Source organism: Furipterus horrens, unplaced genomic scaffold (assembly GCF_987537825.1).
Source record: "Furipterus horrens unplaced genomic scaffold, mFurHor1.1.pri manual_scaffold_12, whole genome shotgun sequence".
Lineage (NCBI taxonomy): Eukaryota > Metazoa > Chordata > Mammalia > Chiroptera > Furipteridae > Furipterus > Furipterus horrens.
Window position 1 is genome coordinate 71,585,780 of NW_028327182.1, and position 25,683 is coordinate 71,611,462.

At 49.0% G+C, this 25,683-nt stretch overlaps 1 protein-coding gene across 10 annotated transcripts in view; it reads left to right on the forward strand.

Annotated features, from left to right (window-relative positions):
- The window catches only part of MCF2L (MCF.2 cell line derived transforming sequence like), a 183,953-nt gene that overhangs the window by 90,572 nt on the left and 67,698 nt on the right, over positions 1-25,683 (forward strand). Inside the window, exon 1 of one of the 10 annotated variants that reach the window (XM_090258631.1) lies at positions 16,979-17,120. The exons of the other annotated variants lie outside the window; for them this stretch is intronic. Within the exon in view, the coding sequence (XP_090114757.1) occupies positions 17,048-17,120 (73 nt within the window). The 5' untranslated portion in view covers positions 16,979-17,047. Of the gene's footprint in view, positions 1-16,978; positions 17,121-25,683 lie in introns of those variants that run through there. 10 annotated transcript variants of the gene reach the window in all.

The following is a 25,683-nucleotide window of genomic DNA, read 5'->3' on the forward strand; positions in this document are numbered from 1 at the left end:
CCTGGGTGACAAACCTCAAAGACAGAATTGAATTTGGCCTCATGGTGTGGGGCTGGGGCAAAAACCTGAGCTCTGCGCAGGAGATCGTGGCTGCCTCAGTTTTCCTGTTTGTAAAAGTGTACGTGCTTTTCCCTTCAGGGAAATTGAAGCTTCTGTGGAGGTTGAGTTCTGAAATCAGTGGTTTGGGCTGAATCCACAGTTGGATGAAACAGCCCTAAACGCTTGACAGAACCACCCTGAAGGAGTTAATCGTGTTAGTTTCTCCCACCTTGATCCAGCACTGGCTGGCAGCGCTGGATGGCAATAACCCATTAAAGGGGATTACTGTACTCCCTTCTGTCCTAGAGCGGAACTGGTCTCTCCAGCCCCGCGCCTGGTCTCTGCAAAGTGAGCACTCTGTGCTAAGCATGCCTCCCAGAGGAAGAGTCTCAGAATTTGAAAGCTGCATTGAAAACACAAGACCAGATGGAAAGGTCTTTTGGGGGCTGTGAAAATGTACCATTTCAGTGATCTCCAGGATACTTCATTGGTAATAAAGTATTTTTGGAGGGAACCACATGAATGGGGTTGAGAATTTGGGGAAATCAGAGCCAAGATGCAGGCTCCTCCCAGCCCCACAGGAGGACTGTTGAAGGGGAGGCTCCTCTGCCGTCTGGGTGCTGGGCCACCTGCCCAGTGCTGGTCTCAGTTCTTGGTCATTTCGGCCCCCAGACCCTTGCTTCCACCCAGGTCCCAGAGAAACTTCCCTTGCGTTACAGAGACAGGGCTGGAGCAGATGCCCGCACCGCAGCCTCAGCCCTGCATCTCTCTCACTTGTGCCCTCTCGGGTCCTCTCTGGGACACTGGGGGAGGCCATGAGTGGTAGGAAGCCCTTCTGGCCAATGTCTCAGTTTAGGTTTTACCAAGAAAATAAGCCTCAGGGCCACCCTGGGGCCTCCAGAAAGGGCCTTTTCAAAGATTCTTCCTTCTCTTGCTCTCCTGTCCTCGCATCTGAGAACCAAGGTAGGTCCAGGTGACTTGGGACTCGTGGCCACAGTGCTCTTAGATACTTACGGTCTCAGGATCAGTGGTCTTGCCGTTTGTTGTGGTGCACAGATACTCAGGCGTAATCTGGACGTCAGATGAACTCACTTAGGTGGAGTCAGTCTTATCAGACCAAGCCTTGGGCCTCAGCCCCAGCCTTCCCCAGAGGACAGCGGGGATGGCACGGAGCTGCCTGCTGGAGGGGTGCACACAGCCCGGGACCCCAGGGTCTCTGGTCTGCATCTGATCCGGGTTGAATGGAGTCTTTGCAGGAGGTCTCTCTCCGCCAGTCCCTTCCAACACTTTTCAGAAATGCTTTTACTTAAACTGAATAAATATATGCCACCTGTACTGAGAGGCAGAAGCTCCAGCCCTACAGAGTCAGGTGGGGGCTGCACAGCACATGGCCCAAGGTCCTCCCAAACTTCCCAGTATGAAGTTGTTAACAGGCATAGAGTTTCTGTCTTGATTCTCAGTCTTTTTCCTCTTTTGTTTTTCACTTAATATCCAAATTCCCCTCCTGGTTTCCCCAGCCCTGCTGTTCACATGATAGTGAAATCCAACAGCAAACGGCTACCACAAGACCAAGAAGCACAAGCTGGGTGCCTCTTCCCCCTATTTGGTTAAAAATACTCAGTTGGTGAATTAAAATTGAGTCAGCGTGGCAAAACAGGGGAAGTGAAACTTGACTTTCTGGAACCCGGCAATTCAAGTCCTGAATCTCAGAAAGCTTAGTTGCTGTGCCTGGAAGAGCCAGAGACCAGGCGAGGTGGCCTGGGGGAGCGTCCTCCGTGGACAGCAGGTAAGAGCCTCAGAGCCTGTGGTCAGAGTGTTGCTCAGAGAGAATTGCTTGTTAGAACTGGATGTTTAATGTGATGCCATAGAAGTCATGTTAAGAATAATAGGTACAGGCAAGTGTGTTGTGAAAGTGTGACATCTGACATGGACGTAAGGAGTGCTAACAGGATCGTCACCAGTAGGGGTGCGTTGTCATCATCATCCCAATAGCTGGTCTCTGAGAGCTACCAAGGGGAGAGGACATGCCCAGATGTGAGTCCTTTTGATAATTAATGGAAATCTGGCTGCTGGCAGTGTGTTTGTGTTCCTTAGAGAAGCAGATCTGGGCACAGGCAGATTGCTCTGAATTCAGAGCTTGTGTCTAGAAGAAAACTTCAGGGAAGTGAATTGGGGGTGGGCGCTTCTTTTTAGGGAGGTGTGCACAGTGCATCTGTAGGTCAAGTGGACGCTCCATGATTGTTTATTGGCACTGCCTAGTGTGTTATGATTCAGAGAAAATCTGAATAACATCTGACAGCACATATTATTTGCTATATGGGTATGGCTGCTTCAGACCAGGGTGCATGATATTTTTTATATATTCTTTACTACATTTTTTTCTAATATTATATGGCAGGCAAAGAAAGTTATTTAGTACCTCTGGGGTGTAGTTCTACCATTATAAAAATATATAAATAGGAAAGAAAAGCAGCGGTGAAGACCACATGTTTGCATCTGGTGTCGTAGAGCAGGAGTTGGGACCTTTTCCTTAGAGCCTCTCACAGGTATGTGTAAGCTCTTCTTGCATGGGTGGCTTTGCGTGGGGGTGCAGTGTGTACTCTGATGGCAGCTGCCTCCATGGAGACCCTTAAAGAGAATTCTGTGTTGAGCAGTAGAGAAAGCTCAGCATCTGGGGTGCTTTCTTAACTCATAGGCTCTGTGTGAGATGCAAAGGGATTCATAGTTCAATAATGTTTTTCTTTTAATTTATCAATCTTATCATAGTGCAGATTTGTAGCAAGGCTTATCCATCCTGAAAGTAGCATGAACAACAAAACCTTTCTTTGTCACCGTCTTATGTTGAAAGATCACTAGGATTATAAAATGTGTGGGCCACACTAGTGTAAGAACCTGTTGTGGAATTTTTATTCTAAATCCTACAACATCAGCAAAGTTGGTGTCAGGGAGACCACTTTCTCTACATCTTTAGAGAATAGTTTTTCAAGAACAGAAAGTAAAAGATGTGTTAAACGAAATAAACACAAATAAGTAGCATGTATATGGAGACTTGAGAAATATAAAAGAACACACCGCCAGACTAGACAAGGTGGGAAGCAATGGGTTGACAATGCCCATTTGCGATTTTATTCAAAGTATGTGTGAAATATATCTACTCTTATGAGTAAATTTTTATTTTCTAATATTACCAGAATGAGGTGATCAGAGTACTTTCCATGTGTATTCCAGAAACAAATTTTTAGAGAAATAAACTTTTCTGTATTAAGAACAAATAAATTAAAAGATTTCAAGGACCCAAGAGGTGCTTTTCTTCATTCATTCATTGAGAAGCAGGGACTGAATGTCTACTGTATGCCAAGTCCATGCTTGTTGATGGAGAGACAGCTGTGATAATCAATCTGTGTTCTCTGCGAACAATTGGGATAGATAACAATTGGGCTGGGAGAAGATGCCTGGGATATTAATCGACTTAAGAGAGAGAGATCGATGGGATGAGCTGCCTGACCTGAAAGGGCTCTTGCACCAGCTTCTTCCTGCTGAGAAGCTACCCCTGGCAGCCATCTGCCAGAAGACAAGGTCTGGCACCTGGTCCACTGCACCTGCACCTGGTGGCTGGCCGCAGCAAGGGAAGTGCTGCTTCTGTTCAGGGACCCGAGTTGAAAAAAGCACAGCCTGATCTAAGACTGAGAGGTGAGCCCAGGAGTTTGCCTGGAACTTCCTTAACAGTGTCTCTAAGAAAACTGGCCAGCCTGTCTTCCTCTTCAATTAACTTTGTCCCACACGGTGTGTAATCTAATCCCCCTATTATGGTGGGTATTTTCCTGAATGACACAAACACCTTTCAAACACATGTTCCAGTTGCATGACTCATTCTGTGAAGTAAAACAGATATTTTTAAAGCATGATTTCATTAGAACATTGGAAATTTTATCAGAAGCATTCCAAAAATCTATCAGACTTTGTAAATGGATTAGGTGAAAAAAATCATCCTAAATATGACAGCTTAGAATACAATTGAAATTTGCATTTAAAAAAAATCCTCACCCAAGGTTATGGTTTGTTTTGTTTTGTTTTTTAATTGACTTCAGAGACAGAGTAAGGGAGAGAGAAAGAAACATCAATGTGAGGAACATTGATATTGAACCTGCAACCTCGGTATGTGCCCTGACTAGGAATTGAACCTGCAACATTTTGTTATATGGGATAATGCTCCAACCAACTGAGCCACCCAGCCAAGCTGAAATTTGCATAGGGTTAGGGTTAGGATTAGGGGTGGCTATAAAAAAGCAGGAACTCTTACCTTTGTGAAACATGGATAGGCCTGGAGAACATTATGCTAAGTGAAATAAGCCAGAGAAAGATGTGTACCACATGATCTCACTAATATGTGGAATCTAACGAGCAAAATAAACTAATGAACAAAAGAGGGAAAGAAAAAAAAAAAAAACCACTCATTAGACTTTTGCTTTTCATGCCCCATATTTCAGCTGGGTCAGACCTGGAGTTGCAGCTGGCTGCCCTCTGTGGCCTGTGAAGGATGCTGTGGATTCCAGAGTCAGGAGACCTCCTCATGTCTGGCGTTACCAGAAATAACTTATTTTAAATCAGGATTTGGATTGTCTGGTCTCGACCACATGCCCACTCAATAGTGGTCAGCCTGCATGTGGGATTTCAGGCCATGAGTAGCCTTTCTTGTTAAAAGTTCCTTTTTTTAATTTTGTCTACTCCTTAGTAGTCTTCTCATTGTATTTAAAATAATTCCTTAAGGCAAGTATTACCTCTTTATTCATAGGAACCAACGTGAACTTAGGAGTGTGCCTAACCTGAGTGTGTATGCTACAGGCCAAACGTGAGCACACCCTAAGCTGTCTGTCCCAAGGACGGCAGACACACAGGCTGTCGGGTTCCTGTCTGACAGAGCCGCCAAGGGCTCGGGACACACTCCAGCAGCTTTTTCTTGGCCTCCGTAAATGGTGGAGTCTCTGTCCCTTGAGGGTAGATTTTGGAAACAAGCACAACTCCTAAGAAGGCAAGCGCTGAACTAGTTAGCTGAGCCAGACAACTTCTCACCAGATCTCCTTCTTTATGAGACTGATACAGAATGTTCTAGATTGGGTTTTTTTGTGGGGGGGGGGTGGGGGCACATGGCACTTACATAATTTACCCCTTGTCTTAATATTCCACAGCCACTCCATTTCTTAATTATTTTAAAGTTGTGTTAGAACTTCTATATTCATTGTAAGTCAGCATAATATCTAAAACTCCAAAAAGTTCACTTACATTCTGATTGTAAAAACTCTGACTTTTAAATTATATCTGAGCTCTGAACAAGATGAAAGAAAATGCTTTCTGTCAACAACTGGAGTTTATCTCACATTGTCTGCACAGGGCTTAGGCCCCAGGCAAATCCCTCCCCTTCAAAAAATGCTCACTTGGCTCTGTCTTCTCCCACATGTGCCGAGCGTCATGCTCAAGCTCAGGTCCTGCCAAGGTGAGGGGTCAGGGTGGCTCCTGGTCCTGGAGACGCTTGTGGTCTCTGGTGGTTACAGTGCTACCTGGGAAAGGTGTGCTGGAGACAGTGGGATGGAACATCCCAGCTCAAGGAACGTATGTTTAACATGGACACAAGAGTGGTTCCGAATGGCAGGGGCAGTAGCTAGATAGGCAGCTGGGGGATTTCGGTCCAGGAACTTGACTTTTAACAGGAGATTTGTGGGCTTTAAGCAGAGATGTGAAATGAAACTTCTCTTTCAATATGGAAATGTGGAAATGGTGTGGAGATGGGGAGACACAAGAGTTGGGGAAGCAGTTACTTAGAACCTTCTGGAATAGCCCAGCTCCCAAATAATGAGGTTCTGAACTCAGTGGTAGCAGAGGAAGGGGCAGGAGGTGGAGCTACCGGAGAGACTTAGGGGAAGAACAGACAGAACTGGTGATCTTTTATAGGGAGAGGGAGGGGAAGTCACCGAGGGTAGTTCTATGACACTTGGCTTGGGATTTGGGGGTGGGCGATGGTGGCATTGTTGGGGATAGATGTCCAAGGAGGAGATTAAGTGACGGAGCCCATTTTAGAGCTGGTGATGTCTGTGACAGCTGGAATGTTGGTCTGAATGGGTAAAAGATCAGCCTTGTGGATGACATTGTAAATACATGGGAAATTTCAATTCAGAAGATGCGTTTGTTCGGCTGAATGTGGTATTTATTTTATTTGGAACTGAAGGTAAGTAGGGACAGTGTAGAATGCTGGAAAGATCAATAGCTTACTTGACTAGTCATTCTCCCATTGACATAAAAATACACATAAAATGCAACAACAAAATAAACACTACTTCGCTTAAAAGAAAAGGGAGGTGGTGGGGGCTGGAAAGACAAGGGGGTGGCCATAGAAGGACATGTTTGTGGCTTGATGCCATACTGTAATTTCACTGTAGTTTTGTAAGACGTCACCATTGGGGAAATTCGATTTACACGGTTTCTCTGTATCATTTTCCACAACCACATGTGAGTCCACAATTAACTCTAAGTAAAAGCTTGATTTTAAAAGAGACAACAGACTGATGGTCCCAAAACTACTGCTCTGTCGCCTGTTTTCAGTCTGTTGATCACCTGCTGCAGGGAACTGTGGGAGCCTTTGACTTCTGGGAGGCCGATGACCAGCCCTGCCTTGAGCTGCCCCTCCATCTGTACATCTGGCTAGTTTGTGTCTCAAATTTGTCTGCCCGCAAAAGTTGAGCCTTCGAAAATTTCTGGAATAAAAGACCTTTCCAAGATGATTAACCAACTTGAAGAAACCTTTCCTGGGTGTTCTAGATGTAATGATTCCTTAAAATCCTTTTAGTCCTGGAAGTAGAGTCACTTGTTAGCCAGTCTGTGGGATCATCCATCCCCCGCGATGGGGTGTGAGGGGCCTGCTGGTGGGTACGTTCTCCTGGATCTCAGGTGTGACGAGATCCCCCAGTAAGTGTACGTAAGTGTCACAATAGTACTTGCTATTTGTACTTGCTTAGTTACCTACTGTGTTCACTAACCACTGATGGAGGAAGTAAACTCGACTCCCCAGAAAGATAAACCAGTCTGGTTACAGCAACAGTGTGGACAAAGAACAGTAGGATGAGTCTTTAAAAGGTTGAATCTGGTTTATGAAGAAAAATAAGAGTCAGTGCTTGTCCAAAGGAATGCAATGCAGACAGAGAAAGAGGAAATATAGACTTGGTGTTGGGAGAGTCAGTGAAGAACAAGAATCCTGACCCAGAATAGAATCAACTGCAGGGATTCTAGAGAGTCTAGAAGAGAAAGAACATATTGAAATGAGGGAATCTCTCTGGAGCTCGTGGCAGCCTGCAATGGGGTGCAGGAGAGAAGACTCTTCACCACACTGGGCTTTGAGACATGTCCTCAGAACTCTGCACCTTGTTCCTGAGGAACAAACCTAGATCTCCACCACTGTCTTTTTTCTGATGAATGAGGAAGTACATGAGCGTGCTGGGTATGGATAATGAGAACCGACTGCATGTCTGAGTTGGAGGGATTTGGGGGGGCAGAAGCAGAACAACACAGCTTGGGTGAGTCCCTGGGACTTGCCCTGGAGGCCCAGGGAGGGATTCTCAATGTGACTGTGTAAGCTCTACTTGTAAAAGCATCTGGGGGTGGGGGAACACTTTTAAAAAATATTTTAAGACGTTGCATTTACTTTCAGTGATCATGCTGGACTCATTTTGCTGGTCAGGGACGTGGATAAGGCCCCGCTCAGTGACCCATGGTCGTGTTTGTCAAGTTCTGCAGTGAGACTCCTTGCCACACCCATCATCTCATGCCGTAAACGCAGAATGTTCTTTCTTCTCTGGGGTGCCCATCCTTTCCTTGAGATCACCTCTACTAGGTGCCCAAGGCCTAATGGCCCCTGCACACAGCCTAGAGCTCTTGGCTCCAGTCTGTGCTGGTACATACCACTGCCTGTTGAGTGTGTCCTTGAAGGGGTGAAAGAACATGGCATGGAAAGTTTAGGACAGAGCCCTCTGTGGCCAGGGCTCAGAAACCCCTAGCATTGCAATTGTTATTGTTGTCATACTTCTGAGCCTGTCATTTGTTTGGTATAAGATTCTTCCCTCCAGGCCTTTTAGTTTTGTTCCCTCTTAGTCACTGTAGCTGGCAGGAGGCAGTTGAGAGAGGGTGAAGCAGATTCCGACCCCACAGCTGGCTGGTGCGGGCTTAGCTCCTAGCCCTGTTCACCTGCAGAAGGGAGCTTCCCGTTCACTACCTGCAAGGGTTGCAGGGAGGGAAGGTGGGGGCCCCAGAGAGGGTGAGAACGTCCTTATGTGTCACCTGAGATGGATGGGGAGCCACAGAGAATCCTCCATGTGCTAGTTTTGAATGTGCTGGGCTGATGAATTCCGGGTGAATTCTGAGGCAGCAGGTGGTCCTGGCCCCCACACAGCCCCTTCAATCCTGGGCACACCCCACATGAACAAGGCAATACCAAGGCATTCTCTTGAGTACTTGGATCCCAGCTACCCCCAAACCCGGCCACACGGCACAGGCTTCCATCCTGTCCCAGCAGGGCTCTGAGTTGATCTTAACCACTTCTAGTCCTCTTCCCACAAAATCTCCCACTCCCCCCCAGGGTCATGCCTCCCCCCTCCTTTCCCAGTGTAATCAGAAGTCTCTTGTAGATCCCCAGGTTTGGCCTGAGCCTCTCAACACATTTTAGTTATTGGGTTGGCCAAAAAGTCCATATGCTTTTTTCTGTAAAATAAAAGACACAGTTTTCATTTTCACCAATAACTATTGATTTGGATATTTTGAGTATGTTGGCTATCTCCCACATGGTATAATGTTGATTATTCTCAATTAATGTCTCAATTTGATCGCTCTTAATTTCAACTGATCTACCCGACCATAGAGCATTGTCCAGTGAGAAATCTCTGGGACAAAACTTCACAAACCACTTTTGACACATTCAATCAGTCATAGCACCTTCTTCATACACTGCACAATCTTTTGTGTGTGTGTGTGTTTCAGTTGTATTTATACCTTTCTTGAAATAATAAAGCATAATATGCTGAAAATGTTGCATATTTTCTTCCACCTTCAATATTAAAAGAGCTACACAAAAATTTACCAATTTTGATAAGTTTTTTATTTTAATGCACACTGATATGACAGCTGTTACAATACAATCTAACAAAATTGTTTCAAATGAAGTTAAAGACAACTAAGTGTTACTAGAACCATCATACAGAAAAAACCAAATGAACTTTTTGGCCAATCCAATATATTCTGTAGTGCAAAGGTTAAATTTAAAAATAAAACACATCTACTTCAGAGAGTTTTAAAAATAGAAACAAAGTTTTCTAAAGTATATGCAATGCAACCAGCCCTGGATCATTCCCGATAATCCTGAGTCCCTTCCTGCCAGCTCGGTGTGTACAGCAGAGCTGTGAGCAGGCCACACACCATTTGTACCACGGTTTTCCCATGTTTCCCGTGATATAACACTTATTTTGGAAAATGGCTTTAAACAAGTACATGACATCCTCCTAAGGGATTTTCTTGTTGCCGCATGTGTCCCCTCCATCTGTTTTCCTGGCATCCCAGGACCATCTTCTTTAGATGTGGATCCAATGGGCCTTTGGGTACAGGCTCCTTGGGGAGCCCGGTACCTAGATCTGGTGCCTGCTTCCTTAGCTCTCCCAGGTACTAACACCTGGCAGCACCTCTACCTGCAGGCACAGGGCTGTTTGTGTTTCCACATCTTGGCTCATATGGGTGAGCCTCCTGCCTGGAATCTGAGCTGCTCCTCCCCTCTCCCACCACCCCCACAAAACTCCAGCTTAGGCCTTCAGACACACCTGGCACCCCAGCTCCAGCTAGCCCCCCCCCCCCCCCCCAGCTACACATCCCAGATGAGAGCCAGGGGCTGCCTTCCTCTTGTGTTCTGTGGCAGGAGTCCTGCCATTCCATGCATGGAGTAGTAATCGTGAGCCCTGAAATGTGAAGTTGCCTTTTCCTGCTCCTCTCCATGGAGGAAACTGAGGCCCAGCTTGGTGGTCCGGTTTAGAATCCAGAATTCCCATCGAGAGCCTTGGTGGGTCCTGAGACCAAGAGTACCATGATGCAACTCAGAAAAGCACATCACCTCTCTACACCCTCTGAAATCCGGCTACAGTGGCATTTTATTTAACCTCAGGCTCCAGCTGTGTTTGCTCTCTGCAATGTGTACCTACCTCACAGCACCCACCTGGATTTGTTGGGTTTGTGACATGAAGTTGTTGATCTAGGAGGAGGAGAAGGCTGCTCCCTGCCCAGGTCGTTTCCATCCAAGTCACCACTTGGAAAAAATAGAGCAGTTGTTCCCACTTCTAGGGAGGTGGGGATTGATGGGTCCGTTCTGATAAACAATTGGGTGCTGGGTCCCGCCCAAAGGAAGGGAGAAACTCAGTGTTGAGAGCTGGAATCTGAAGCTTCTGTGTCTGTTTTTCCAGTTAGACAAAGAGAGCCTTCATGTTTGGCTCATGGAGACCAGGCAGGGGGCGCTGTCCAGGCCCTGCTCACAGCCCCTGAGGGTGACGTTTCTGCTGTGGGACCTGTGGGAGAGGGTCCTGGGCCCCTTGCATTTGTTGAGTTCTGTCCAAGTCGTCAGGTATTCACTAGCTTCCACTGGCCCTACCCAAGATGCCCTGGCCGTCTTTTAGTCCTCATGTTTTTGTACACACACACCCCCTAAAATGCTAGTGTGCACCCACACTATTACTTCCATGCATATTTATTATGCTCAATATAAATCACAGGCAAAAATAAAGGTAGGGACTAAACAGAAAATGAATGTAAGTGAAACAGTTTCCATAGCCCACTTTGATCCCTCCCCTAGGAAATCCCAAAGCAGCATGTATCACTACTGTGATCGTGAAGGGACAGCTTAATGCATAAAATCACTGGGAAACAAGACACAAAAGTACAATAAAACACAAAACTGAGTGGTGTTCAGAGGATGGGCAGCTTAGAGCTGGCGTAAGAGTGAGAAGACCGGGATGGGGGCCTTGGAGCACGATGCATTGGAGCCTGATGAGGAGCTGGGGTTTGTACCGTCTTGGAGGGGCATGGTGACTTTTTTTACCAGGCTGGTCAGGCTGCCGGAATTGGTTTGAAGTTAGGTAGAAGAGAAGCCTGAGAGAAAGCAGAGAACCAGCCTGTCCTCAGGAAGGGGTTGTGGCCCAGCGTGAGCTCTGCCCTGGCACTGTGTCTGAGACTCTCCAAACTGCCACAGCTAGTGCAGGGAGGGTGGATGGCTATGACTTTGCTCCTGTGTGGACAATTTGACTGGGATGCCTGACTTCAAATGTCCTTGTCTTGGACTGCCCATAATGGTAAGTGATGTGGAAACTGGACAGAAATCAGACCTTCCCCATCACCTTTGGCCACTTGAACTCCACAGACAAAGGTCGATGGAGCCCCATTTCCCAGTGCAAGTCCCTAGGCAGCAGTCTGTGATCACAGTGTCACAGGGAGCCTGTGACTCTAAGGTGCCCGTGCTAAAAGAGAATGAGGCCATGCTTGGTCTGAGAATTCTGGCAGAAGAGAAAACACAGGGAAAGCTGAGGGAAAGGAGATGACAACTGGCCATGTCCGTGTGAACATGGGCCAGGAGGGTGTAAGCCGTCTTGAGTTTAAAGATGAGGAAGAGTCGTGTTGCCTTTGGTGTGCCAGCCCTCCTGTCAGTTGAGAGCCCAGTAATGGAGGCTGAGGACCAGCATGTGGGGAGCCCGTTGGGAGGGCAGGCCACCCTACCTGCCTTTACAGAAAACTGCAGTCCAGGCTTCAAACCCAAACTAAAACCAATGGAGAACCTCAAGAGACAGATAAAGAAATCCGGAAAAGAGAGCTGCATGGAGCCAAGGGGTCAGGCCAGATCCCCAAGCCAGGAGGTGGGGCCTGGGGGCTAGTGGGGACTCTGAGGGACAGGGGACCAAGTCTGTGCAAAGCAGAGGAGACATACTCAGTGCCACAAGTACCGTTGGTGGTTTGACCTTGCTTCCATTCTCGAATCCTCTTCAAGAAGAGGAATCAAGGCATGATGGACCCCTTGGGAAGGTGGGTGGGTCCAAGCCCAGCCTTAGGGTGGGGAACCACTGCGGTCCCCTGGCGGCAGGCTCACACTAACCAGGCAAAGGGCACAGAGAGACAGAGGCCAGGGCTAAGAGAGCACAGGAGCATGTGTTGTGGGCTCTAAACCTGGGGGCTGTGCTTCTCTATCAGGAAAACTTATCTATGTATATCCCATCCACGTGTGATGACTTACAAATTACATACAAGTACTACTCTGCTAATTATGAAATACAGTTGATCCTTGAGCAATGCTGGGTTAGGAGTGCCCATCCCACAGGCAGTAAAAAATCTGCATGTAACTTTTGACTCCCCCAAAACTTAACCACTAACAGCCTACTGTTGACCGGAAGCCTATAGATAACATAATTAATTAATATGCATTTTGTATGTTACATGTATTATATACTCTATTCTTACAAGAAAGTAAGCTAGAGACAAGAAAATGTTATTAAGAAGATCATAAGTAAGAGAAAATACTTTTACAGTACTGTATATATTTACTGAGTAATATCCATGTATAAGTGGACCCTCACAATTCAAACTCATGTTTTTCAAGGCAGGGGTCCCCAACCTCCAGGCCTCAGACTGGTACAGGTCTGGGCCTGTTAAGACCCGGGCCGCACAGCGGGAGGTGAGCTTGACTGTAATGTGCTTGAATCATCCCCAAAGCATACCCCCAACCCAGTCTGTAGAAAATCGTCTTCCATGAACCCCGTCCTTGGTGCCAAAAAGGTTGGGGACCTTTCATTCAAGAGTCAGCAGTACACATCAAGATCCAAGATGTTTAAATGATGAGAGGTTAAATATTGATGCTTTTTAATTTCATTAATGTATGGAAAAACCATTTTTGCTGTCATTACAAAAATATGTTTTAAGGAGGAGTCATGATTCGATAGGCTTCATAGTCTTTCCACATCGGATAAAATGAATCAAAGCCAGATTTTACATTCAGTGTGTTTTGGTTTTAATGAAATTGTTTTCATAGCCATCATGGTTGAAATAGGAGCAGATGCAGTGGGCTGGGTTCTCTATCTTGATCCTTCATTTCCTTCAGCAGTTATGCAGATAGTATTGAAATTCAGCTGATGAGTGTCCCTTTTCCTTAATGTCAAGGAACTGTCTATCTTCCTTAATGCTAATCTGTTGTTCTTACAAACTAAGTAGGAGGTATTCAATTTTTATGCTTTAATGGGTTTATGTTTATCGGGTTCACAACTCACTAACTATTTAATTGGATTATTTTTGTTGAGAAACTTGCCTTTTGTGCATGAGTTTTTTATAAATAGCACACCTAAAATTATCTATTTGGGAAGATGCTCTCGGCTAAGTTGAAAATATTGTTGCTTTTCATTTACAATTAAACACACTGGCCTGGAGAGTTTTCACTGTTTTGAGTACTGTTTTACCAGATTTTCCTGGACTACCCATCATCTTTTGTTCATTTGCTTGCTGTATTAGTTGGTCTTGTCTTCTCTTAGGCCACTTGGTTCTTGGGGAAGCATTAGTTTAAACTGGACAATAGAGTCTGCAGATCCACTTAATCAGGTACATGAGGTGCTGTGTGTGCTTAGAGGTGCTCTGGGGGGACAAGCTGCCCCTCCAAGCCCTTCCTTCAGGTCCCTCATGCCATCGTGGCATATGGCCCAAGGACATACATGGCTGGAGCTCGTTGTGGAAGTGGGGAGACAGAGGTGGGGTGGTCAAGGCAGGCAGGAGAACAGCCACTGCAGTAAGCTCCTGAGGGCCTGCATGTCACCCCAGAAAGTCTGCTCTATATCCTGCAATAGTGGGTTGACTGAGGGCCGGATCAGTTCATTTGGATTAGGAGAGCTGAGTGGCTTGGGCCTGCAGGACATGAGAATGGAGGAGAAGAGCCCCTATAGGGAAGCAGCGAGGGAGTAGGAAGAACTAGAGCTGTGATGAGTTTCAGCCAAAGAAGGCCAGTGAGGACACTGTGGGGAGGACACATGGGAGGTGGACATGGGGGAAGGGTGCTGGAAGAGGACGCAGGAAGAGGACTCAGGAGAAGGACACAGGAGGAGGATGGGGAGCAGGATGTAGGAGAAGGAGGGTGAAGACACAGGAGAAGGACATGGGAGGATGACAGTGGCCAGCTGGGCCCACAGGCATGGTGAAGACTAAGTGACTATTGTGTCCAGCTTTCTCTACTGACTGTTCAGTAGTGACACCTGCCTCACCTGGTTGCCATGACAATGAAACAATACCAGGTGGTGAGGAAAGGCCTCAGGAAATAAGGGCACACCCTGTGAATCAAGGATGGCTCCTCCCAGTTTGTCATCCAGGAGAAAATAACTGGAGAGCACACAGCACTTTGGTCCTTCGCTCTGCATAATTCAGGGTTCAGAGCCCATTTTAAAGTTAAACAAATAGTTTCCTAAAGTGTGAGGGGACACTTGCCCATGAAAAGACTGTCCAATGCCTTGGTTAGGTTTTCTCACATCTCTGTATGAGGAAGGATTAATGCTACGTTCCTGTACACAGTTGTGCTCAGCTGGGCAAGAATTCGGGGTACAGCCAGGCCCAGAGGAACCCATACACTTCAGGCTGCGGGTTTCTGTGCTGGGCCAGGTTTTAATGCAATCCTTTACATGCGTGTGTGTTTTAAAGTATCATGTTGCCTATAGTGTGTGCTACATATTGCAGATTTTGACCAGTAGTGCTGCATTCTCTCAAATAAATAAACAAGTCCTATTCCTTACAAAGTACAGTATCTATCATTTCTTTCCAGCTAATGAAGCCCTTGTGTTGGAAGGATCACCAGCAGTCAGGAGCTGTTGGGAGGACTAGACTTTAGCCTGTTTTGAGGGAGTTGGTCTAGAATGGGTGAAAGAAGGGAGAGACGGAACTGGTGGGGTGAAGCCCCGAGCCTGTGCTTTCCCAAGCACATGACTCCCCACTCTGACCCAGCGCTGATGCGCTCTTGGGATTGTTCACCAGAGCAGCAGACTCCAGCAGTCCTTCCCGGACTAAGGGTGCACGTGGCTTTCCTCCATAGAGGAGCAGGCATGGTGGCACTCAGATCAGCTGACCTCCCCTGCATAGGTGCAGACGGCCTCTGGTCCAATGACAGTGAGCGATGTGACTGCTGTTGCCTTCCTGATAAAACATCCTGCTGCTGATGTTTTGTGGTCATCTGCTGTGTGCTCACAGAGAGACTACAGTGGGACAGAGTGGGGAACAGGAGGAATAAATTGGGTGTGTGCTCCCGTAGCCCCTCCCTCTGTCACATGGTACTTCCATCCTTGTGTTTAAAAACCATGTCCCTTCTGGTAGAAGAGCTTCAGGTGTGATAACACCTTTCTCAGAACAGTCATATTCTCTGGCTGTCCATGACTCATCTAAAGGGCGTCCACCACTGTCCTAGATGCCGAGGTGCCAGGAGTCCTGTCCAGTGCCATGGGGTCGGGGGTAGGGGGGTAGAGCTGGGCTTGGGATGTCATGACCTCCCTAGGAGGTCAGGCCCCAGCCATCCCTGAGCATGTTTCAGGAGAAGGTTGTGCTCAGTGAGGCAGGGGCCTGCCTATGCTACGAGCTGGGGGACATGGGGGTTGGGTGATGGGAGCAAAGTCTGGCCACAGGAGGAACTGGGCTGTAATAGGCCTTGCCCACCACCCTAGGAGCTTTCACCCTGATCTACTTGAATGTCTCGAGGTTCCCACTCCCTGGGGAAGCACTGTAAGAGTCATGCTTACAGAATATACCTGCAACTTTGGGCTGAGTAGGAGCCATTAGAAAGAAAACAATTGGAATTATCCAACAAAGGCCAGGTCAGAACCAGAGCCACGTGACCTCAATGAAGCAGGGAGGTATGGATCAGGGTGTGTGTCTGCTGCTGCTGCTGCTGCTGCTGCAGGGACAAGTGCCCCCAACAGCGTGAGCCTGCAGGACTCCACGGCCTCTCCTTGGGCTCTCTGCCCAGGTCACAGGCAGGGGAGAAAGGGTGTCTGCAACATTTATATGCCGATGGCAGATGTAGGAACGAGACCTGCAAAGGCTAGGAACACTTCTGCTCAGCGCTGGCCCTGATGCGTGAGCCAAAACCTATTCCTAGTCCAGCTTAAAGGACCGTCCTCTCCAGGTGTGTCGGCTCCAGCACTGGACTCAAGCGCCTGGTCACCTTCACCACTCCAGTTCTTCCTGCTCAAAATCTGCTGTGCAGACTAGCGGCTTCCCATCACCTGGGAGCTTGTTAGAATCTCAGTGCCACACCTCCCCCTCCCCACCCGGAATCAAAACCTCCACTTTAATTAGCTCCCCAGGGATTCCCCACGTATGAAGCATCTCATTTATTACCTCTTCAATGTTTCTGGCCCCTGAAGGGCGCTCTGTAGCCAGCTGCTGGGGACCCTTTTACACACAGGCATATAGGGGCATACACACAGCTTCCAAAGGAGCTCAGACAGGCGGACATGGAAGAGCAGCATCATGCAGCTGCCTAAGTGTCTCCATCCTGTTGAGGTGTCTTAGGGCCAGAAGGTCCAGACCCTACCCCTTGGTGGCAGCCCCACCGGCTGAATGGACTGACAGCGGCTAAGCGCAGGGCTCCTGCAGGGAGGGTCTGGACTGGCGACGCTATCCGCAGAGCTGGAGCTGCTGCTGCGTGAGCCGCGGAGCCGCTGGGATCTCAACAGTTAACTGTCCGCAGGGAGAATAAGTGAGCCTCAGCCGAGCGCTCCTGCTTCAGGGACGGCCAGCCCTAGGCCCTGAGGGAGCAGGCTGGGCAGGCAGCCCTGCAGAGCCCCAGGGGTTCGCGTCCCCTTGGCAGGCGGGCTGCGGGCGGCCATCCCAAAGATGGAGCCTTGCAGCCTTTCTTTGTGCGCCCTGAACAGGCGTTCCAGGAGGCAGGTCGCCGCCTCCTGACGCCGGCGCGTTGGCGGGCGACAGCATGACCTTAAGCCTCATCTCTTTGCTGTCGCAGGATATCTCCCGGCTCTGGCTCCTCCTGAAGACCAGTACAGGTGCGTCAAGCCTGCGCTTTGGTGCTGTGGCGCTGTCTGTGAATTGGTGTTGTGCGGGGAGAGAGAGGCCGGGTGACCTTCTGGGGATGGCTTAGTGTGTCACCTACATAGGCGAGCTACAGAGAGGAACCAGGCTCTGTCCGGCCTTGTAAGAGGGGTCCAGGCTGGGGTGGTGCCGATGGATGTAGAAAGGGGAGTCCTGTGCCTCCGGGGTGGGGGATGTCTGGCATCACCAGCTGGTTTGGGGCTGTGGCCACCTGGCTTCCCTCCCTGCCTGGGGTGTCTCTGCTCTTGGAGTAAAGGTGCACAATCGCCGTGCTCACCCTGGAAGCTGGAATGAACTCTGGTGGGGCTCCTTTGTTCCAGCTTCCCTATAGATGTGCTTGCGGGGCACAGAAAGGGAGCCCCAGAGCCTGGTGGGTGTGAGAACTGGTCCCTGGCAGGGACTCTGGGACGGCGCTGTCCCACGGCTGCCCTACACAGTGCACACTGATAAAAGGCTCTCTGGGTGGCAGGACTTAGGACTGGACTGTCTGAGCCTGTGGACAGTGAGGGGCCAGTCCTGGGGGGTTCTGTGTGGTCTTTATTTGTCGTCCTTACTCCCAGCTTCATTGGAGGGTAGGTACTTCTGACTCACTCCCTGAGGAGACCGAGAACAAAGACCCTTGAGGGGGGGTCTGTCTCTGGGCCCGAGGAGAGGGGACAGTGCGGGTTACCTTGTTGCGTTTCTGAGGATAAAACAGTACTTGTTTTGAAGTGATTTGTCATAATTACATTTTCCAGCAGGTGCTTTTGCCAAGGATTGATGAATAATTCCTAAAGTAAGCATTTTCTGTAAATTTTAATAAATTCGTTCAACCTTAGCCATCAGTGGCCGCAGTAAACATCTAAAGTTGCCAATTTTGTGATGAACAGACTGAGCTTGTGTGAGTAATGGCTAAGTACATGAATTTCCCCAACAGATAAGACTCAGAGGATTATGAATGCTTACTTAGGTAGCTCAGCCACTCGTTTTTAAACCCAGAACATAAGCACTTGTATGTATAATGAGAAATGATGGTTTTCGTATCTGAAGTCAGTATCACAGTGACAATCCTGGAAGGATCCCTAAGCAATGCTTTCTCAGAATATAGCTATTGTCTGGAATATTAGAAATTTCACAGACATGAAATCTACCAGATGTCTTTTTGCTGTCCTAGGCCCACATGGACTTTATTGTGGGGGAAGCCTTCATTGTGGCCCTACGTAACCATTTTAGGTGTCCATTCGTTTGCCTAGCTAAGTCCTAGTTGTAATTCTGACAACTTTCCATTAAAAAATTCTTAGTGTTTTTCTAACCTGTACTTTATTTTGTAAGATAAATGCATTTGAATAAATGTCCCAAGGAGTTTTGTGTAAGTAAAGGTTGTAGGGCTTTCTCCCCAATCTTGAGAAATAATTTACTGTTTTCCTACTAAAAGGGGAAAGAAAAGCATTTGCTAGATTTATGAAGAAACAGAGTTGTTGATACATGTGATAGTAAATCTTTCTCTCAGTGAGACTGTGGAATGCTTCTAGAGGTGAGGCACTTTTCTTTGGGTCTTCATAGGTTTGTGTAACTGGGTACTGATTTTCATTAGAACCTGCTGTTTATAAACAAAGTCACGTGCCTCTTATTTAGTCACTTCTCCTCAGACTCGCTGGGGAGGGAGCCAGATGGGAAGTCTGGCACCTGGCTGGTCTGGATCTGGGTCCAGCACACATTAATGATTAGATGAGACTAACATGAGGGAGACCACAGGCTGAGTCATTCTGTCCAAGGCCACTGAGAACCCAAGCTGAGTAAGATGGCAAGTTTGACCATGACCTCTTTCTAGGCTGAGATGTTCCTGTCCTTTCACTCATGAAATCAATGAAGTTGACAGATGTGCATGACCTGCCACTGCCAAACCCTCAGCCCGCCAGCTCACTCTCCACCACTCTCCTCCTCCATCCCTCTCCTCTCTCAGGCTCATCTTTCTCTTTATCTCTGTCCCTGTCTTTCTCACAAATGCTGCAAGTCTCCCCCGTCTCCCGTGTGTACCCGAGCAGGGTGGGAGCTCCGAGGTCCTGCACCCAGGGGGGCAGTGTTCATGAAGCCCCTGTGCCCCTGCTGTGCTCTGTCCACCCATCTGGCTAGCAGGGGCCCTGTTGTGGGGGCCACCTGGGTGAGGCTCAGGATGAGCAAGTGTGCCCTCTGTGGTCCCCTTCACTCCAGCGGCCCAACCTCCTCCACACCGTGTGTCATGGTTTTTGTTTGATAGGGATTTTTTGAAGAAGATTTAGACAACTTCTTGTTCATTTTTAGATTTATAGAATTCTAGTACTTAGGAAGTGGGTATAAATATGCACACCTACATTTTAGGGAAGAATTTTGGAGACCTGGAGTTTCTGGAAGGAACTTGGTGTTGGTGTTGGTGATGGGAACCTCTGTCTGTCCTCACGTGGTATGTTCTGTGAGCAGCTTTCTGAGAGCAGATATAGATGGAAGAACACGTGAGCATGAGCACCTGCCCCAGCGTGCCTTCTGCCCCTTGGAGCCAGGAAGGAATGACGTGTATAGAAACCGGTTGCATTGATTTCCCTGATCTTGGAGTTATTGTTTTTTAAATACTGTCACATGATGATTTTAGAATGAGTAAGAAAAGGGAAAAGCTATCAGAAAAATCTCCTTTATTTCCAAACAGCAGTGGGCTCCTAGGGAGGGGGTATGATGTTTGTGTCTGTGTCTGTGTCTGCGGTGTCTGTGTGTAGTGTGTGCATGTGGGTGAGATGTGTAAGCCATATCTGCACTTCAAAGAAAACAAAGATGCTGACAGCTCAGAACATAAAATTGTGGAACTTTGGGGAGGCAGGTGTTTGGGGACTTTGGCTAAGCTCCAGATGGGACCCAACAGGCGGCTGGCATAACATGCTGTTGGGGGCCCAGCATGGCAGGAGGCTCAGCCTGGGATCAAAGTGAGGGGACTGTCATGTTGTCACATACATTGCTCAGGACTGACATTATTGGCTTTCATTGAAACCCAGAAGAGCTTCTGAAGAGGGAACGAGACGTTGGCTTAACTGTGAAGTGTGCTGGTGGCTGTCAGACACACTGAGAATGGCACTAGTGTCCTCACTGCTTTCATCTCCCTCCCATCCTCCCACCCCTGGAAGTCTGCTCACGTTCCCTCCTGGTGGCCACTTGTCTTCCATTTGGCAGCTTAGGGCTTCCTCCTTGTGGAGACATCAGGCCAGTGTGAGCCCAAAGGAGCCCTTGGACTGGCCACAACCCTGTTCCCTGTCATCTCTGGGGGGACTAGAATCTGCTGGTGGCTTTCTAATCCTGACCCTGTCCTGACCCCTGGGGACAGCTTGTTTCCACCCCTGCTGGCTGGACTGCAGACATGGAGGTGTGCAGGAAGGCTCCACCCATGTGGATTAAACACAAACAGCATAGTCGGCATGTTCCGCCTAATTGGGCAGCAAGGGGAGGTGCTCGCAGGAGGAGGAGAACCCCTGCACGGAGGTCGGCCCTACTGCTCCTAAGATCTGCTCTTTTCTTCAAATACTCGAGTCAGTGGGTAAGTGTATTTAAGTGGTAGCTTCACTGAATTAGCCAAGTTCTCTCAGGTACACGAACCTGAGGAGAAAGAACATTTGGAAACTGACTTAATTCCTTAGGACATTTGTTAATGTTTGGCCTGTCGAAAGAATGGTGTGACAAGTGACATCTGGGGCCTGGCAGAGAGGGAGACTCCTCACTGTCTGTGTGGCATTCCAAGGCTGGTTCGTGCCTCGGTACCCTTCTCCCACAGGTGGTGTCCCAGCTCTCTTTTCAGGAGCTCACCAGGCTCTGGATGTTCCCTGGAAAGGCGGGGAGGGGGCATGGGAAATGCTGGCTCTGAAATTGGGGTCAGCCGGGCCAGCCCTCTGCCCCGTTCCATCCTGACCTCGGCCAGAAATGCATGATGATGTGGGGTCTGTGGGCTTGTCAGGGCCACGTGAGCTGATTTCTGTGAAATGTGAAGCCCAGTCCTGGGACTGGGCAGGAAGTTCATGAAGAGAAAGGTTATAGGTAGTAAAAAGTCCACAGGTATCTTCTGCTGAGGTTCCCACCTAGGGATCCTCAGATCCATGCACGAGCTTGGAGAGGGCCTCAATCAACACCAGCTGAGTGTGTGCCCACCAGCATTCATGCTGGTTCTCCGTCCATGTTACCTGGCCCCCTGTCTACCCAGCTTCCTGCTGGCTTGGCAGTTGCTTGGCAGACCTCCGTGAACCACCCTCACCCATCCCCGCCTGTTCTGGGCACTGAAAAAGGACCACACATAGCAGCATATAATAAATTCAAACCCTGATGTGCCCAGGAGGCTCCAGGCTGTAGCCTCATTCCACCCCTCACCTCGTTCTGCAGGTCTTGTCATGAGCTGCTTCTCCAGAGAGGCCCCTGCAGGGGAAGCTCAGTGAGGCCCTGCGGCAGTCCATCCTTTATTCCCACGGGGCCTCAGGTTGTACAGGCAGGGTCCAGCACCTAACTCGCTGCTCCCAGGTGCACAGCCTCGGAGCTCTGGTTCATCTGGGACTTTTCTGCGATGCTTTGTGGCACAACATGGTTTGACGACTCTAAAAGCAAACAATGCACTTAGTTTTATGATCACCTTTGTGTCCCCCAATATTTGCTCATGAAAATAGGTTTGGTGTTAATTATGGTACCATCAGATTTCTGATCCACTGCTACAAAAAAATGTCTGAAGATGTGCTTTCCCATAGCATGAGCAAGGACCCCTTTTTAGCCCTCTCTTTTGAGGCTTCCTTGCACTTATTTCTCATTTTGGCAACAGTGTGGACATTCAGGTTTCCAAGTCCCTCAGCTTGCTTCTCTTTGGCCATGCTTGTGGCATTTGGGAGCAGGCAGCATTGAGCTCCAGGTCCCTGCTCCCACCTGCAGGTGAAGACACTCTCCTGGCCTGCTCCCTGACACCTGGAGAACAAAATTCTGAAACATTCTCAGTCTCATCCCTTCAGTTTCCAAACCCACACATATGCATACTTTGCTCCATGGCCATGGAAGCGATGTGGGCTTCTGCTGAATTAAATAGAATTGAGACCCTTGGCATGGGAAATGCAAACTGAGAAGTTCCATTAAGTTCCTTGCTCTCTTCCATCCTTGGTTGAATTGTCATCTCCCTTGGGCAGTGTTTGAGCAGAGGGTGCAGGAGACGCCTGTGGCTGCGATAAGCAAGGAGATCTCAGAGACATGAGGGCTGGCTTGATACTGAGTAGACTGGCCACATCAGGGTTTCTGGAAGGATGGGGTGTGTGATAGCGGCCTCATCAGGAATACTACATCAGGTATCGATGCAAAAAAAGCCCTCACCCATGGCAAGAGGGTTCCTTCTCAGTTCTCTACAGGGCCCAAGGTCCCTTGGTCTGAGTGAACTCTCTCAGCCCAGCCCCAGTGCATGCCTTGAGCCCAGGGGTGAGCTGGCCACTGAGCACACAGCCCAGGACCCCAGCTCTGCAAACCCAGAGGAGCACGGCATCAAAGAACTGAGGAGTAAGTGAAGTAGCATCTTGGAGAGCTGGCTCCCATGACTGCCTTCTCCCCTCTGCACCCCAGACCAGCTCCCTCTCCTATGTGGCTCAGGGAAGAGATGCTGCCACCCTGGGCTGGCTGACACAGCTCTGAGAGGCTGTGGCCAGGGTGTGGCAGGACCACACTCACAGACGTACTTGCTGCAGGGCTTGGCCTCGTGTCCACACGCAGCAGCTGCTCTGTCACCATCTGCACAGCGCTGGATGCCAAGTGCAAGACAGACCTGCATTTCACATTCCTATTTGGGCCCTTTTCTCTAATTGCTTTTGTGGGCCTTTAAAACAGAACAGAAACTGTGAACTCAGGAAGTACTAGCCCAGCTGAAGACTACATTCACGATGGCCATGCAGGGAAGAGTTTCATAAATGGGATGGTGTAGCCAAAACAGTTGGGCCACACAGCTCCCTTGCCATCTCTCCCATTGGACAAAGCAGCTCCCTGGGCCATGGGAAGCCTTGCCCTACAGTGTCCTACCTTCCTCCCCAGCCTGCCCTGTCCTGACTGCTAGGAGACAGCCATCCGCTTGGACCCCCAGCAGACACTGATAGTGCTGCTGCTGGGTGACCTTCAGCACCTCCATGAGAGGCCTTGAGTAGGCCTCAGTTTCCCCACAGGTGAAGGTTCTAGTCCCGGCACTCCTACCTCCATGGCCTGAGCTGCCATTTAGGGTCTCTGACCTCAACCTTCCTCATTTCTGAAATGAGCTGAAAAGGCCTTGTCCTCCAAGGTCCTTAGAGGATGGAGCAAGCCCACAGAAGTGCTTCTGGCAGTGCTGCCATGTTCTTCTGCGAGCACTTGCCCATTTCTAGCCACTGCATGGAGACATTCATTCATGGCTGATCCAGGGAACAGAGGGAGGGGGCCTTGCCCACCTAGGAAGCAGAAATGAAGCTGCTGAGGAGAGACAGGAGCAAAGATCTGAGGAACCCAGGGTAAGGAGAATGTGGCCACACTCATCCTAAATCCAACCAGTTCTGCCCCAGGGTGTGACAACCATGTCCCTAAATCAGACTCTTCACAGATGCCAGCTCCCTCAACTTCAAACTCAGAAGCTTTGCTCTTGAACAGCCCCCTTAGAATTCTCCTGAACAGAGAAAGGCAGAGCTGAAACACATTAAACACAGGAGGGTGGAATCACCCTGCTGGGAGACTGGCCTTAGGAGACCCTTGACCACTGCTAGGACAGTGAAGAAGGAGCAGGGACCCCTGAGCTTCTCGGCACCCAACCCCATCTCAGCCCCCAGACCTTCTGTGACCTCAGGTCACACTGGACACTGGGCAAGAAGGCCCCAAGAAGAAAGTGGCTGTATGAAATCTGTGGTCATTTGGGTCTCTTCCTGCCCCTCCTTCAGGACAGGTCTCTGGGCCTATGCCCATCAAATAGCCAGCTATGCTGGGATGTGGCAACTGATGGGTCCTCATCCAGCAGGCCAATGTGAGCCCACTCAGTGGCCCTCAGAGCAAGAGCAGCGTTAGGTCTCTGAGAGCTAGAGTGCCCAGGGGAGGAGAGATAAGTGGGGTGGGGAGACAGAGGAAGCCTTGCACATCTGCCCAGGACTGTCTCCTCCTCCAGGAGTCCGGGAAGCCTCTTATATGTCAAAGACCCTCGGGGTCTGTAACTGTGGGGGAATGCTCCTTGCAGGGGGCTGGGCTGGATCTCTCCCACGCGCCTGCTCAGCAACCCTTGTGCGGTGAACACCCTGTGCAGTTGTGCACAACACCCTGCCCGCACCCGTGGCCCAGAAGGTGCAGCCCAGAGACCACTGCCTTAAGCATGTTCAGATCTCACAGTCCCCTTGTGGATGATCCTTCCACGGGCAGCCTAGTCCTGTGGTGGTCTGGCCAGAGCAGAGCCCCCTGTGGGAGCTGTGACCAGCGGCAGCAGGGCCCGGAGCCAGCTCTGCATTCACCTTGCAGAAGAGGCAGGGAGATGAGAGGAGAGGGGTGGCCAAGGCCTTTAAACTCTGGAAGGACCTGCCTCCCTAGTCCCAAACTCCTGCGAGAGAGCCTCCCCAGCCTTCGCGCTGCTTCCAGACAGTGGTTCTTGGACATATTGGTCTCAGCCCCTTCCCACTGTGAATTCTTTACTGAGGATTGCAGAAAACTATGTGTTAGGTTATTTACCATACTTGAAATTAAAACAAATTCTTAAAATATTAACTAAAAATAACAATGATAAAAGCATTATGGTAGCACAAGTAACATTTTAAATGGGAGTTGGCTGGGTTCACTACTGCTTTCCTGCAGCTTGTTGGTTCCGCACAGTATGTGATTGCTGAAAAGCCCTGCACATGCATGTAGGGATGAGGGCGAAAGGCAGACGTTTTAGTGGTTTTCCTTTGTGGAGCCCTGAAGGAGCCTTGACTCAATTTACATGGCTTTTTCTTAAAAACCAAACCAAACTCAAACCACAGTGGTGACATGACACTGGCCAGGGCACAGCACAGACTATCCATCCCCGGGTGTTAGGGACCCTAAATACACACCACATGCCAGACTCCATGCTGTCAGTGTTCACTAAGTGTACAAGCCACCCTGGGAGCTAAGATGCTATGATTATCCCAATTTCACAGAGGAAGAGACCAACTCAGAGAGGGTAAGTAGCATGCCCAAGGTCGCACAGCTCCAACTTCCTTCAGCGTGCTGGCCCACTTCCTAGGAAACCAAGGAACGCTGTGCACAAAAGGTGATTTCAGCAAAGTGAAATGCAGCTCTGGGCCCCAGTCCCTCATTAAAGCGACTCAGAAGATTGCACAGAGGCGAGAGCAGTTCTGCGTACAGCATGTCTTTGTGATCCTTGGGGACAATGTGTAGTCAGTGTTCAGGTTTAAAGACCCTTACAGTTAACTCACTTGTCATGTCCTGCTGGCTTTCTGGGAAGCCTCGGCCCGCAGCTGCGGCAGCCGCAGTCTGCGGGCTTGGCAAAGGCAATCCCCATTCACTGACAGCATTCTCCTCTGCCCACAG